General features: G+C 38.5%; 1 protein-coding gene across 1 annotated transcript in view; it reads left to right on the top strand.

Annotated features, from left to right (window-relative positions):
* FBLN5 (fibulin 5) overlaps positions 1-15,989 on the top strand; it is a 56,884-nt gene that overhangs the window by 348 nt on the left and 40,547 nt on the right. Inside the window, exons 2-4 of the mRNA XM_063290233.1 lie at positions 2,788-2,842; positions 3,174-3,225; positions 6,304-6,552. Of these exons, the coding sequence (XP_063146303.1) occupies positions 2,788-2,842; positions 3,174-3,225; positions 6,304-6,552 (356 nt within the window). The remainder of the gene's footprint in view (positions 1-2,787; positions 2,843-3,173; positions 3,226-6,303; positions 6,553-15,989) is intronic.

The raw sequence follows: 15,989 nt of genomic DNA, 5'->3' as shown, positions 1-15,989 counted from the left end.
CTGAGTCAGCTGCTCAAGTTATGCGTCCCATTATACTTGTAAGAGACTGTGCAAGGGGGGACGAATAAGTTTATTCTTTAGTATTATGCATATCTAACATCTGACAATATTCCTCTTTGTACTGAATTCAGCTGTTTATCACTGGAGCCATTTACAGAGTCTATGAAAAGTTTTCTGTGCAGAAGTGCATTAACATTTATTGTATCCAAAATCAAAATCAGTTAACAGCAGTGGAATGTTTTAAAAATATTTTCCGCTAATATGCTGGTGGCTAGGCCAATTTCTCCTGAGGGAACTTACAGACAGACCATACACTTTGTCTATTATTTTTTCCCATGAAGATGAATATCTTGAAGAGGTAGTTCCAGATCAAACTCTTATGGAAGGAAATTTCTCTCACTTTGCAAATGAGGAAAAAATGTTTTGAGGGGGAAAAAAGAGGACATCATGACACTGAAATGATAAAAAAAGATTGGATTGGATTTTAAATTGCTATTTACTATTTCTATAGTTGTGCTGTGTGTTCTTTATGGAGTCTCATAAAGGAAAGATCACTGCCCCAAAGAATGTACAGTTTAGATTTTGAACAGGAGACATAACAGAGGAAGGGATACAAAAATAAGAAGGAAGGTATCTGGCACCTTCATTTACATGCTGTTAGACCTACTTTCCTGCAGGTGTTGCCTGCCTGACTTTTTTCTTTTAATGCCTCTGAAAGTGTACCTCCCTGTAAGTAGTTGACACAACTAATAGCAATGTGAAAGTAACATTTTTAATACAGAGCTTCTCCATCTCAGGAGGGAAGATCATTTAATGGCAGAATGGCTGAACGGGACTTCTATTTTAAAGCCATGATCTGGATGGTATGGAAGAACAGCCCCAAGAGAAGGCAATTCACTGTCATCCAATTGTTTTTATAGTGTTTCTGGCCACAGCTGGCTGGCTATTATAGGAAACAAGATTCTAGGTTCAGTAGAACTTTTTCCTGCTCTAGCAGAGTAATTATTTATCTTCATATGTTCCAGTCGTGCATACACCCAAAGTCCTTGTAAGGTGTGACTACAATCCACATGTGTTTGCAGACATATGTGTGATGTGAATATGCTTGTTGGGGTGCCCAGATTGGCTGCAATTTCCTGTTGAATTAGACACCGGCTATGCCACCGTTTTGTTTTTCCTCCTCTTGCTCTGTGAAGTGAATCTTCCTTTGGGATATGCAGTCTGCATTTGGACTTGCACTGTCTCTCTGGAAAGACTTTTAAGAGATAGAAAAAGTAAAGCAGGACATGATGGATGATGCAGAAAGTTTTTCCAGTCAGGCACTCCAGTTATGTTGGGACTACAACTCCCAGCATCCCCATCCATTGCCCCTGCTCAGATTCTGTTGTCCTCAGTCCTCATCTATAAACAGTTGCTGTCTTCCTGTTGAGTGGTGGACCATGGATTTTTTTGGGGGGGGGTGTGTGAAAAGAATGCAATGAGTGGACCATTTGGAACAGAAAAAATAGCTGGAAGGGAAAGGATGAAAACCCATCTGAAATACAGCCATTTTTCTCCTCAGTGTGGTACCTTCTAGATCTGGCTGGGGAATTCTGGGAGTTGAAGTTCACACATCTTAAAGTTGCTGAGGTTGAGAAACCCTGCTCTAGAGGTGCTAAGACTGCAACTCCTAGAATTCCTGACCATCACTTGAGAGATAATAGTCCTAATACTGCTAGAGCAGGGTTTCTCAACCAGGGTTCCGTGGCACTCTGGGGTTCCACGAGAGGTCACTAGGGGTTCCCTGGTAGATCACAATTTATTTAAAAAATTATTTCAAATTTGGGCAACTTCACATTAAAGAGGTAAGCTTCATTCTTTATTTTTAGTTTAAGAACACTGTTAATGCATGTATATAAGCCTACCCATGAAATGAATATAGTAATTTTGTAACTTTGGGCCTATATTTGAGCCTGAATGTGCAGGGGTTCCCTGAGGCCTGAAAAATAGTTTAAGGGTTACTCCAGAGTCAAAAAGTTGAGAAAGGCTGCTCTAGAGGGCACTGCTGCAGGAGGCTGTTCTGTTGGAGCTCATAGTTCCTCAGATATGGAAGCACACTATGTATGGTCTGCCTGAGGGCTGTCAGTTTCTAGAAATTCTTCTGGCTATTAGACACTTGATTTCAGTCTTGGTTATTCTGCCATGGTTTGTTGGTTTGTTTGTTTTTGGTGCCTTTCAGTCAGTGTTGACTCCTGGCATCTGCCTGGACTAGTCCCTGCAGTTTTCTTGGCAAGGTTTTTCAGAAGTGGCTTGCCATTGCCTGCTTCCTAGGGCTGAGAGGGAGTGACTGGCCTAAAGTCACTCAATTGGCTTTGTGCCCAAGGTGGGACTAGAACTCTTGGTCTCCCAGTTTCTAGCCTGGTGCCTTAACCACTACATCAAGCTGGCTGTCCACTATACCAAACTGGCTCTATTCTGCCATGTTAGCTGTAAATTATTGCAGGCATTGGGATATATTGTCAGAATGCAGTACTAAGATGATTTGCATTTAGTTCATGGTTGGGGAATCTGTGGCCCTCCAAGTTTGTTGCACTACAGATATCAGCAGTGTTTATCATGCTGCCTGGGAACTCTGGTTCAGCCACATGAGAAGATCATGGATTCCCACTGTTGCTTTAGCCATCCTTTCTTCTTGTGTAATTTTGGAAGCTGTGCTGTTATGTTTTGAAAAAACAACAACTGGTTTCTATTTACTTCAAATCCCCATAGTGAATGTACATAATAATAACTTTTTCATTCCTCTTGCAGGTTAATGTCCATTTTCATGGCTGTTGGCTGCCTCATTAGTCATGGAAAGACACAGGTGAGATACAGACTGTGTGAGAAAGAAGACAAAGGATTACATGTGGGCTGGCATGGGGGAAAGGGAGAAATATTACATTAGATTCATTATAAAGTTCACCAAATGTAAAGAACATGTATGGCTCTTACAAAAAGAAGTATCGTGGACTGCATCAAAAGTAGATGCTCTACTAAAATGATCTGTCATCTCACCTTGCTGGCTTTTGTTCAGCTAGTGATCACCTTTTTCATGCCCATTGCTGTCAAGGGAAAGATAAAAGTATGATATTCCCTCTTGATCTATAATTTTTCATTCTTCTAATTGTTCATTGTCTCTTTTCTTTTCTGTTTAGCAACAATGCTCAACTGGGTTTGAGATAGATCGTGCCTCAGGCCAATGCTTAGGTAAGATTTTGATTATATCAGTTCCTCTCAGCTAATATTGTACCACATGTTATAAGCAGTGTGTGCTGGAAACATTTGGGTTACGTTTACATCCTTCGATACAGAAATGTATGATTTATTAATTAGATCTGCAAATGAGTATGACTAGATTCAACTAATTTAATTAGAACTGACCATAAAAGGGAAAAATCAGTATCTTGATTGCTGAATTTGAAATATCCAGTATGGCTACAAAAGACTAATTTTGAAATCTTGCTTTATAACCAAGGAAATAACACAGTAAGAGCAAAAAGCAACTGGAAGTGTTGCTATTGAAAGTCTGCAGTGAAAATGTTAAATAGAGATATAGATATTATGGAGCCTATGGAAGAAAATCTAGATAATACATTGATTCTGGTGCAAATCTAATAATCAGCTAAACGACAGCTTACTTCCTTCATCATACCAGTCCTGCTTGTAAATAGTGCAATAATTTAAGTAGTGCCAATATGATACAAGTTTCTAAATACTGGCTAGCAGTCTTTGCTAACTTAATGTCCTCCAGATGTGTGGACTGCATCTCTCATCATTTCCAGCCAGCCACAACAAATAGCCATGCTCTTTGCAAGTGATGGGAGTTGTCATCCATGACAGTGGGCAGGAATTATGTTAGGAAAGTTTGTTGTAAGAGTTTAGAAGAGTTAATTCTTTAAAACAAGGATGCAAAGCCTGAAGCTCAAAGACCACAAGAGCTTTGGGTGCAGCCCCAAGAAGGCCTCTAAACAGTGCAGCCAAATCATTACAATTTTACAACAGAAAAGGAAAACAATGGAAAATAATTGTTTTAACAACATTTAATTAAAGACATTGGTGATATAATTTAAATGTCAATTAAATCCAACTCAGTTTATTTTTTCCTGGCTCCATCCATTTCTTCCATCTGTCTCTCACTGCTTTTTGGAGTACGGCCATTCAGAGGCAACATTTGGCTTCTGGCTCAATTTGGCCCCACCTGAACAATGCAGAAGACTCAGTGGTCCCCTCTCCTAATCATCCAACCCATTTCAGTGTGCTAGTGGGGTCTTTGTGCACCAGCCAAGTTTACAGTCCTCCCAGCTGGCACAAGGGAGTTCTGGGAGATTGCGGCTTCCTCTTTCACTTCCTCTTCCTTGTTGTTATTTATATAGGCATCTTTATTTATGATCCAAGATAGATCCAACAGAAACACAAATTCCTAAAGCATTATGCAACTCTGACTGGAGCCAATCCTCTCCAAGGATCATGCTGAATAAACCATTTTCAGGTTTTTGCAGCAGCTGCCCTCAGAGTTATGTGATAAATCATATCCAAAAGGGGCAGAATCGGTGTTATTCTGTCACTGATGCATACCTCCTGCAGTGTAAAAGAGGTCATGATTCTCAAATGATGATGATGATGCACGTTATATCCCAGCCTTCACATTCCTTCTGTCAAAAGGGACACAGAGATGCTTGCATGTTCAAATAACAACATAGCTTTGTTACTCTAACTGGGAATAACCTTCATTCTCCAAAATGGCTGTTGCTCTCTGATCTTATTCATTGGTTTGTTCATGCCTTTCTGAAATTGGTTTAGTACACCATGAAAGTGCCTAAAATGTTGCTGAGAGTTAACAGGAGATCCCAAATGAATCCTCGAGAGTTCAAAATTTTGCACTTATGTTTACACAAGGAAGAATATAAAAAGACGTGTGGAGTTCTAGATCAAGAGCCAAATTTTACAGCCAACCTAAAATGTATGTGCCAGTGCTGTGACTTGAACAGGAAAAGGCTGTCATTTTTGTAAATAACAATGAAACTGTAGGCTAGATCAAGGACAGAAAATCAGACCATTTCTATTTTTACTGAAAATGTAACAGCAAAGTAAGATGGACTTTTACTCAGCTGATACCAAAATAGGGTCTGTTTAGTTTATGCCTTAATATGTTGTGTGATCACAGCCAATTGTGGGTATTCACTAAACCATGGTTTTGCAAATCTTGGCTTAAATGACAAATCACATGAGCCAAAATGAAACAAGCCACTTTACAAAAGGTAAATCAGTCTAGGGCTGAGCATAGTTTTTAAACTTACCTTTTGCATAAATGTTGACCTGGTTCTTACATTGTGTTGAGGTAAGTTGTCTATCCATAGTATACTGAATATATCATAGCTGGGTTTGCACAATTTGATAAGTTATAAACCTGGTTAAAACAATAGCATCTGGGCTATATACAATATATTAAACTAAAGACAGGTGGGTTTCATTATGACTTAGCGTGATGGGTGAAGCCAATTGTAATGTGATGGCTTCCATGGGAGAAAATGGTTAGAGAAGGTTTTCCCTGAGTTGGCTTTCCTGTTGTATCATCCTGGGTCCAACTGTCTAAGGATTAGAGGATCTCCCCAATCCCCTATAATTGCTTTGAAGGAGCACAGGGAGCAGCAAAAAAAAAAAGTACCTTGTGAAAACTGTGTTTTCATTTTAATGTCTTTCCCCATGAAGCACTCTGTACGTTGAGTCCTGCTCCTTAACAGCCTGGATCAGTACCATTGTATTTGAGTTTTGCCTGGAAAGTATCAAGAATTTTAAACCATGATATTTAGGAAACAGTCTAGCAATATTTGGGAGTAAGACCCATTGGACATGCATAGCATTTTTCTGGATGTCAATTTAATTGATATTTTACTAAACCTTCAGACCAACAACCAACTGAATTTCCAATGATAGGTTCTATATAGTTGTTTATTATTTATGCCCATTCTATTTATTTGGTTTGATTTATTTGTTTGTCATTAGCGTTTTTCGGTCCTTGCTGTTTTATGCATATTACCTTAAGAGGTGGTGGTGATGGATATTATTAAAAGCCAGCCTGTGCCTGTAAACATCCTGCTATTCTTAAAGTATCTTAAAAAGAAATTTACATTGAAATATTAAATTGAAAATGAAAAGCAGGATAAGTAATTTATGATGTGATTAGAAGTAAATATATTAGCTGATTGTAACCACCTGTGATTAATCAGACAAAAACTATCCATCAGCAGACAGCCAAATTAACCTTTCCGTTTCTGATTATTTCAGATGTCGATGAATGCCGCACTATTGCCGAGGCCTGTAGAGGAGATATGGTGTGTGTCAACCAAAATGGGGGCTATTTATGCATTCCACGAACAAATGCCGTCTATCGATCCCCATATTCGAATCCTTATGCACCTAATATATACCCACCGCCTCCAGTCCCAGCTCCTGCTCCAAATTATCCCACTGCTGGAAGAGCTCCTGCCATTTGTCGGTTTGGGTATCGAATGAGTGAAAACAACCAGTGTGTAGGTAAATAGCAAGACATTTTATTTGTGCCGGCCTTGTATAGTTTTTTTAGCCTATCCCGTTTTGCCGTCTGAATTGTATTTGCTGAGAGAGAGAGAGAGAATAAGTGTGTGTGTGTGTGTGTGTGTGTGTGATACTGGCAAAAGGATGGCACAGCATTTTCCTGCTGTATTGTGCCTTGTTTATTTTCCAATGGCCTCTGTACCACACTTGGATTCCTTATTCTGCCAAAGCAAGACATTTATCATGGTGAAGTTTTTTGTTTTGTCCTCTTATGTTTTGGACCGTTATCTTACACATGAGGCATGAAGGTTCACGCGGATGCTTCTGGTTGCTATTTGAACAGTCTAACGAGGGATAAATACTGAATATATTTCATTCCAGTGACACAGTGTGCCAACTGCCTTGTTCATGAAGCACTTGATTCAGGCTGCAACCGTGCTCTTTTTCTTCAACCTTCTTTGTGATTTGTTGCTTTAACAGCTATTTATTTGGACAATTGCAGATTCCTTGCATTTTTTAGTATACAGGTAATTCTCGTTTAGCATCCACAATTGGGACCGGCAACTCAGTTGTTAAAAGAAGTGGTTGCTAAGTGAAACTGCAACTGTGCTTATGATCTTACCTCAGCTTTCCTTTGGTTTACAGACCTGCGAAGGTTGTAAATGCAAGGATTGGTCATAAAGTTATTTTTTCATCAGCGTTGTAACTGCGAATGGTCACTAAATGAGGCAGTCACTAAACAAGGACTACTTGTAGTATGTTTCAGAGTTGTATAATCCATCTCATTTGGGAGATGTTGCTCAGGGAAAATTCACACTTCTTATCCAGGGCAACATCAAGTTAAAGAGTGTACTATCCACTATGTAAAACTGACTAAAAGTAATAAAGATTAGGTATGTTGATATAATTTGATTGTGGGAGTACGCAACTCTCAAGGAGAGGATGGATAGGACAGGTCACTTTATTCTTCAAAGGATGGGTGGTCAGGAAAGGATTGCTTTTCTTTTCTTTTTTTAACACATGAAGGAATGAACATGTAGATACTGTGGATTGGATTGGATTTAATAACACCCCCCCAAACATCCACAGTAGAAACTGGAGCCTGCAAGTTTCCATGTCTTTATTATAAAAACCACATTGTCTTTCTATCATATCCTGCTTCTCCTTCAATAAAACTTCTTCCATTAGAAGCTTGAACTGAACTGCAATTGGATTTTGAAAGGCTACTACTGTCATGATGCCTCATTCTGGGAAAGGGCTCCATTTTTGGTCCTACTGAATTCTCTTGATTATTAAACAGATACAGTAGCAACTCTTCAGGATTATTTTGATGGTCCTCTACTGGCATTATGATGGGTTATCTTAAGATGCACATTTATCTCACCAATTAGCAACTGGAAGTCCTTCAGCTAAAATTAATTCATGGTAAAACTATGTTTTGGTAATGTTATTTTGGAATAAACCATTAGCTGTAAAAGAGGATTGAGGAGGAGGAAGAAGAAGAAAGGAATATGCTGAGAGTGAAACCTTTGGCTGGATAACTTTTTGGAGGCTGTCCCATGCCAGATGCTATCAATAATGCAGGGTACAGTTCTTGTTCTTTCTTTATAATTAGACTAAATATATTGGTTTGCTTTGAACGTTCAGCCTGACCACACAGCATACAAAGTCAATGCTTACTTGCTCTGTTTACACTGATTAGTGTAATCAATCATCTCTCCCTATGGAATATTATTCCGCCAAAGATAAGATTGGCTCCCACCTTGATACTTTTCCAGAAGGCCTGAAGACATGGTTTTGTCAGTGAGCCTGGGGACCCCAGGCCAACATGGAGCCAATCAAGTGGATAATTTGAGAGTTTGTTGCTGCCACAGGGGGTGGGGGGGTTCACTGTGGTTTTTTTTTTTAATTATTATTATGAGCTTTTAATTCTGTAAGCTGCCCAGAGTCACCATGCGTGAGTTGGGCAGCCATATAGATTTGTTTAATAAATAAACTGGCATTTTGACATGGTAATATGACACACTTCTGTGAAACTGTTAATTGCATCTGCACTGGATAAACTTGCTGTAGTTAAGTTTGCTTATTATGAGTTAGCCTCTATGAATGTACTTTTAATGATGTGATTTTGATTTATTGGTCAATGTTAAATCATTATCAGATACTTAAAGATGTATATAGGAAAGAAGTGTGCTTACATCATATTAGCATGCATTATATCCTTTTCCAGAGTTGGTATATAGCATCATACCTGTGAACTCCCCAAGCTTTTTTGTTTGAACATTTCTGTGGGCAAAATATTAGCTAAATATCATCTTTAGCTTTTTTCTTAAATGTATACACTTTATAATCATCACTGTAAACTAGCACTAAGCATCTCCTGTAATGCTTCTATGCTAGGAATTCAGCACAGACATTATGCCTATCTAGAAAGAAATTCATGGGTCATCATAACTACTTGCTCCTGGAGATGTTAGTTTGCAGAATTGTGATTTCTTCATATATGCAGAGAAAAGTAGAAGGGTGATGCAAAATTAGTCCCAGAATAGACTCAATAACAGACTTCAGGAATCACTGAAGTGAAAAGGAAACAGTACAACCCACTAATCTAAAGGATGATAGAAAGGTCACAGGTAAGTATCATTAAAACAACCTTGATAGCTTCAGCAAACTGACAAGTCATACTCCACAAAACACACATACACACACAAACACCATTAAACTCACATCAGGCTACTCATACACACACAAAGTCTGATGGGTGAAAATCCCTTCTTATGTCCTACAACAGACATCTTGACCAATACAAACTTTAGAGGTTCCCAATAAGTGAGAATGCACCCACAACTGACCTGTGGACCAATCCTTTTCACCCCTACCTTGTAGACTTATGTTTGCTCTTTTCATTTATACCTTTTTCAGTAAGAAAACAGGCAAAGGCAATGAGGGCAAGTGAAATTTTATTTTATTTTATTGCTCTTGGGAACAATGATTCATTGGGATGGAGCTTGCTTCAGCGCATGTCCCTGAGAGGCAACCAAGTGACTTACAATGCCAACACTCTAGAGAAGAATGCTAAGGTTAAAATGCTAGTCTTCAGAGAGAGAACTGACAAAGTCAACCAACTGGGTTGCAGCCAAATGGGGGCATGGGGCAGTCCTTCCTGATAAAGAATAATTGGAGCTGCAATTTGTATTAAGGAAGTTGGAGAGGAAATGAAAGTGAGAAAAGCTGCAGGTGGGCATAAGAATCCAATGTGCTGACAAAGTTGAGATGGCTACTATATAAGTGCAAAACTCCAATAACTGTCTGCTCCAGTGGCTAACCCCATAGCAAGGCACAAATTTGCCTCATGAATATTATACATGCTATTTCTGGCCACACCTCAGTGGAACTCTGGCACAGAAATGGAAGTAGAGGAGATGAGAGGTCTCTACACTGTTTCAGGGCAAGATAAAGTACAAACTGGGTCTTACTCTGCAAAATGTCCCACCAAAGTTCAGGAACCTGCAGAAAAAGCCCTATTAGACATTCCAGACTCACTGGATGTGAGTTGTGGAAGGAGAGAGCTGGAACCAAGACTGAAAAAGACATCTGGAATCTCATACAGGTAGAACAATACCTATAACATCTACCAGAGGCAATACATAAATTTATTTTCAGTCAAGCTCTAAGACAGTTCCGCATGCATTCAGAGGAAGGGAGGAATCTCCACAATGACAAAGGAAATCGCTTTACAAAAAGAGAAAGGCCTTATGCAACAGTGGCACTGCCTTCAGACCTGCTGTTTCACATTTCAACTACCCTATGACCTTTTCAGGATGATGCAAATAACTATGGAGTCCTGAATGTTTCAGCTCACTAGACAGAACATACGAAAGTTCTAGACGGATCAGGCCAAGAGCCCATCTAAACCTGCATTCTTTATCACAAAGTGGCTAACACGGTGCATCTAGAAAGTTTCTTCTACTATCCTTCCCCAGCAGTTGGTATTTAAGATGCACTACCTGTCATTCAAGCTATAAAATATAGCCATTGATTAAATTCATTTGTCTAGTTCCTTTTAAAGCCAACTCAGTTGGTGAATATTACCACATCCAATGGCAATGAATAGTTTATTTTAACTGCGTGATGGGTAATGAAAGGAAAAAGAACAAGTACAGTATTTCCAAGCTCTAACAATGATAGACAACGTCTTCAAAAGCAACCATATTCCTATACTGAAATATCGGTGCAGCTATTTGATAATTAACATAGTTTATACAAAGATTGAATTGGTATGAATCCAAAATTTAAGAGAAGCTCTGCAATTTGTGTTGCATTTTTCTTTGTAGGAGTACCACCAGAGTTAAATGAGAATTCCAGCTAAAAGTCAGTCCCCTTCAAGTCAAACTTGACACTTGCTGACTTCATGGATTCTTTCATGAAGTTTTCTTGGCAATATTAACAAAATGGTTTGCTACTGCCTTCTTCTAAGATGATTTTTGACATCCCCATCTAATCTACAGCCCTGGGATTTCCTGGTAGTGTCTTAACCATTAACCAGGTCTGATCCTGGATAGCTTCTGAGTCCAGACAAATACACTTGTTGACACAAGAATAATAGGTAAACATACACAAACACACACGCACACACATAAACATCTGAGGGATGCAGCACAATCATATCTTCCAGATACATTCTTTGTGGTTTTTAGATATTTTTCCTAAGAGAAAAAAATATGATTATACCCATGATATACAGAATAATATTATGAAACTTCTTGAATCCTGGTGAGAGTAGATTATATTTCTGAAACAAAACACAGTATCAAATCTAGACCAACATTTTTGTTTTGTCTGTTTCCACATTTAACCCATTCACTCCTATACTCTTTCAAGTTCTATATTGCTTAGCCATAGTAATAAACTTTTTGATTAAAAAGTTCAATGCAGTAACCTTCTTCACTGAAGCAAAGCTTCCTATTCTTTCACTACATTTTCTAAGCTGAAAATTTCTTTCAGTTTCTCTTCCCCCCATCCCGTAATTTCGTCCTGATTTGGCAATCCTTGTTCAGTATTGCTAGAAAAAAAATGCAACACAAGGACCTTCCTTCCTTCCTCCCTCCCTCCCTCCCTCCCTCCCTCCCTCCCTCATTCCCTCCATTAGTTTTCATTCCTGCTAAAATATTTAACACACTGGTTGGGTAAAAAGGCAGGTGAGGTACATAATAACAAGGGTAGAGAACAGAGGAGTTGAAACAGGAAGAAATAAGTCCATCCTATACTCCTCACATTGCCGTTTGTGCTTGTTTTCACCAGGAAAAAACTACAGGAGGCTTCTGGTAATTTTGTAATACCTGTCTTTTTACAAACATACAAAAATGGCATAGAGGAGAGACAGATATCCAAAGAAACAGTGCTGCTTTTTAAAGGATTCAATCTCCAAATAGCAACATTCCCTTGGAACCTCAGACCCTTATTGCTCCTGAGATACAAGATTCAGGTTTATTTATCAGTATTTAATACTGTTAAACATTTTAATGTCCCCTTTTTCAAGTAGGCAAGGTTCAATAGCTGGCAGTCCCCAGACATGAACACTGATTGGACAACAGTAACCTGCAAATGTGACCGTTTCATCTGTTTCATTGACAAATTTCAGCTGTATGGTGGAAATCTGGATTGCATGCCGGCAACTAAAAAAAAAAGGTTACCCATCTCAACCTACAATATAATCTTCCTAAAATACAGCAACATTGGATGCAGGATGTTCAGCTTGATTCCTTCCCTTGTTTGCCAAAAAGCACAGATAGCATTGCAGGTGACTCTCTTTGCCCTGTGCAGTACGTTTGGTGCATTTAACGCTATGCATGTTAACAGGTACCATGTCTTCTCATATAGAGAAGGACTGATGGAAAACAATCAAGTTGAGCAAGTGCCTGGTAGTCCTTACCTAATTATTGTCCATGCTTCTTTGGAACAGCCCTAACCTTTCAAAACTAAGTAAAAATAGTGCACACATAAGGGACTCCCCTCTCCTTACTTTAATCTTCAGTCCACACTCCTCACATGTCTTCTCAGGTCCCCCGGGGTGGGATGGAGATGTTTCTAATTTTATTCTGGAATGGTGAGTCTCTGCCCAAAATTAGCAGTCCCAACTTTTTAATCCTTCCACATCAGTATTCTTAGTGCTCTATGGTTCTTGGTTTCTTTTATTATTGTTTCCGACAATCAGCCTTTGGATTCAGCCATCCTGATTCCTATTTTTACAGATGTGGAATTGAAGCTGAGGCATCATGTTTTTTCCCACCCAATGAGTCCATTTTTATGAGCTGGAATTTGAACTACTATTTCAAGTTCCAAATGTAACACCCTGTCCTTTGGCTCTTACTTTTTTCCGTTTGTTTTTCATTCCTGATTGTTCATCTGGGACTAGAGGCACTAAATTTAAAAGTGTGTTGGGGGTAGGGGAACAGTCCCTATTCTTATCATTTTTATAATGCTTTTTTTCCATGTTGAAAGCACTGAAAAAGCACCTTCTAGTTCCAAACTACAGATTTATTAATTTTTTTAAAACAATTTCTTGGCTCGTCTTTTGCTTGCAGCTCTCCTTCAGTATTATTCACTTTTACAAATGTGTGGTGAAGAGTTGGTTTCTCATGATATTAAATTCCATAATGAAAGCCCAGTTTCATAGCTTCTTTCATTGGACAATGTGGTCCTCACAATACAGTGAGGCTTCCTGTCATCTGGGCAGGTTCACCATAGTAGCAGCAGATCTGAAATGGAAAATTTGGTTCTCAAGATTTGCAGAGTGTAATTATGTATTGTATCTTTATTCTACCCTTCTTCTTATGAGATTAGAACAGTGTTACTTTTTCATATTTTCTTTACAAAAATCCTGAGAGAAATGTTAGACTAAAGCCTGAAGCCCAGAGTTTCATTGCTAAGCAAGATTCAAATCTAGATCTGCTCAATCTTTCCATTGTGGCACATGGATCTGATTCTTGTGTATAGTGATGTGAATGAGCCTGAGTCTAGTTATTTCCTTCTCTCTTTTCACCAGCACAGCTTTGCAGTTTACCATGACTAATTACAGTTTGCTAAAGCACAGATATGAAAAGAGCAATGGATTTTTCTTCCTTCTGACTTCACCCAAGGGGAGAAAAGAACAAGGAGTGATCATGTCTGGTGCTTAGTTTAAGGTTATGTCTAAATTAAGCGAGTAGCTCCTTTATTTGTTGCTTATTTTCTTTCTCAGATCTTTGATCTGGCTATTCTTTCACTGCAGTATTCATTTTTCTCTCTCTCTTAGCACTGGCAAAACATTTCAATTTAATACAGGTTTTAATATTTCCAGTCTATTTTAAGTAAACTTAGCATAGGAACCATTTCACATACTGAGTAAAAGCATGTAAGGAACAATTAAATTATCTTGGCCATTAGTAACTTTTTGTTATGGGCCACGAGATGATTGAGCAAAAATCTGTACAGTGCACCAAAAGCTTTTCACGTATATTTATAGCCTTGGATTAAGTTGTAGAAGTGCCGCTGGATTGTTGCCATTTACCAATAACTACTTCTCATTTCTCCAGAATTTATTTTGTCAGTGACTGCATCTTTCCCTGCAGCTTGCATATTACACTGCATTTGTGTAATGATTAAGGAAAGTGTTGCAAGTGTTCATTGTTCACGCATGTTTTTGAAAAAAGGAGTCACCCAGCTCTAATGATCTCCAAACCAACATCGCTTGTTTCTTAATGGCAACATGTTAAAATGCTGTCCTTCCTAGCTGCAATCTACCAAAACTTCTCTCTGTTGCTGTTTGCCTCAGAAACAACCATCCCATCCCTGCAATTGTGTTTATGGAGGGAGAAGGGAAGACAGCTGAGAGAACTAATTCTCCCTCCTATATTTTACCAGCCATCCACAACAACCCCCCCCCCATCCCATCCTATGTAATAAGTCCATTGGAGTCTGTTGGGCAGCTAATAAATCCAAACAAACAAGCAAACAAACAAAACAATTAGGAAGAAAGTCTCATTGACATGAATTAAATTTGTTGGACTGGAGCTGGGAGGACTAAGAGTATTTAACCCCTCACCTCACAGGGTTGTTGTTGTGCGGAAAATAGGAGAGGGAAGGAGCATTAGGTATGTTCACCGCCTTGAGTTATTTATAAAAATAATAAAGGCGGGATATAAAAAAATAATTTATTTCCACCCTCATCTCCATCCACTGGCCCATCAAAGCCTATTTAGAACTGTATTTCACTGAACATTTTTTTTTGTCAATTCCAATAGAGAATCTGTAGGCTTTATTCCTCAGAAGATCTAAAGAAAGCTGTTGCCTTAATTGCTGAAAATCTTATTTACTCTCATACGTATTTGCTCTGGTGTGCATCTTCTGTCAATCTCAGGGAGTAAAGAGCTTCCAATGGTGGCTCTTCCAAGCTGCTAGTTTGGGTATCCTCCAGGTTACTCTCCACTGTGGAAACTTTCTGGAAAGTTCCACATGTCTGCTGTCATGCTGAAATAGTCCTCAGTCTTTTGGAAAATTGTGCTGTCTGTAGCTTTGATATAGCATCAAGAGATGGCAACACTCATATTGACACATAAAACTGATTGCTATTCTTGGCTCCTGCTATATGTTTCTTGATTCGGTTTTATTTGTTTCTCTTCGTTTTGACTCCAGGCCTAAATCTGGCTGCATTTCTATGCCACAATCAAGATGTTTGGCCAAAATATATAGAAATATGAATTCGTTTATCAACATTTGCAAATTTGCCAGACCACATTTTCAGACTTAAAGGGCACAAGGTTGGCCAAGGCTGCTATAAGGAAAGGCAGATGTTGCTTTAATATCTCATCTCAAGAATAAACGTATTTCTGCCTTTTAGAAATATAAATGCTGCATTTCGCCTTGTGGACTTTTCATACATCTGACCTACTTTTTTGCCAATTCTTACAGTTATATTCTTCCTTTGAGCCTCTTTTCACATTATATATATTTTAGCGTAATAATATATACATTTTGTGAATGATCCAAACATTAAAATGTGACTATGACAAGACATATCTGAAAAATACATTTATCATGTAAGAGCCAACAACAGCTGCAACTTCCTGTTGATTGTACACTCAGTGGCCATCAAAGGATGTTACTATGATATGGCATTTAAATTTTACAGAAAGTAATATATGTGAGAAGACAAATCAAAGTTCTGTGGGAACGGAAATAGAAGTAATTAATAGAAGGTACATTATCATTCTAGGTACGTTTAAAATCTGCCATTTTTCTTTGGTTACTACTTCACGCACTTCTTGCCCTTTAAGTATCCTCATATTCTCAGTAAGTTATAAATATGCTATCTGTGATTTTATTACATCTGACAGTTGGTGGAGTGGTGAAGTATTTCAGTTTTATGGTATGCATATCACTTCTACTTTAATATATTT

Source organism: Candoia aspera, chromosome 1 (assembly GCF_035149785.1).
Source record: "Candoia aspera isolate rCanAsp1 chromosome 1, rCanAsp1.hap2, whole genome shotgun sequence".
Lineage (NCBI taxonomy): Eukaryota > Metazoa > Chordata > Lepidosauria > Squamata > Boidae > Candoia > Candoia aspera.
This window is presented reverse-complemented; position numbering and strand designations above follow the sequence as displayed.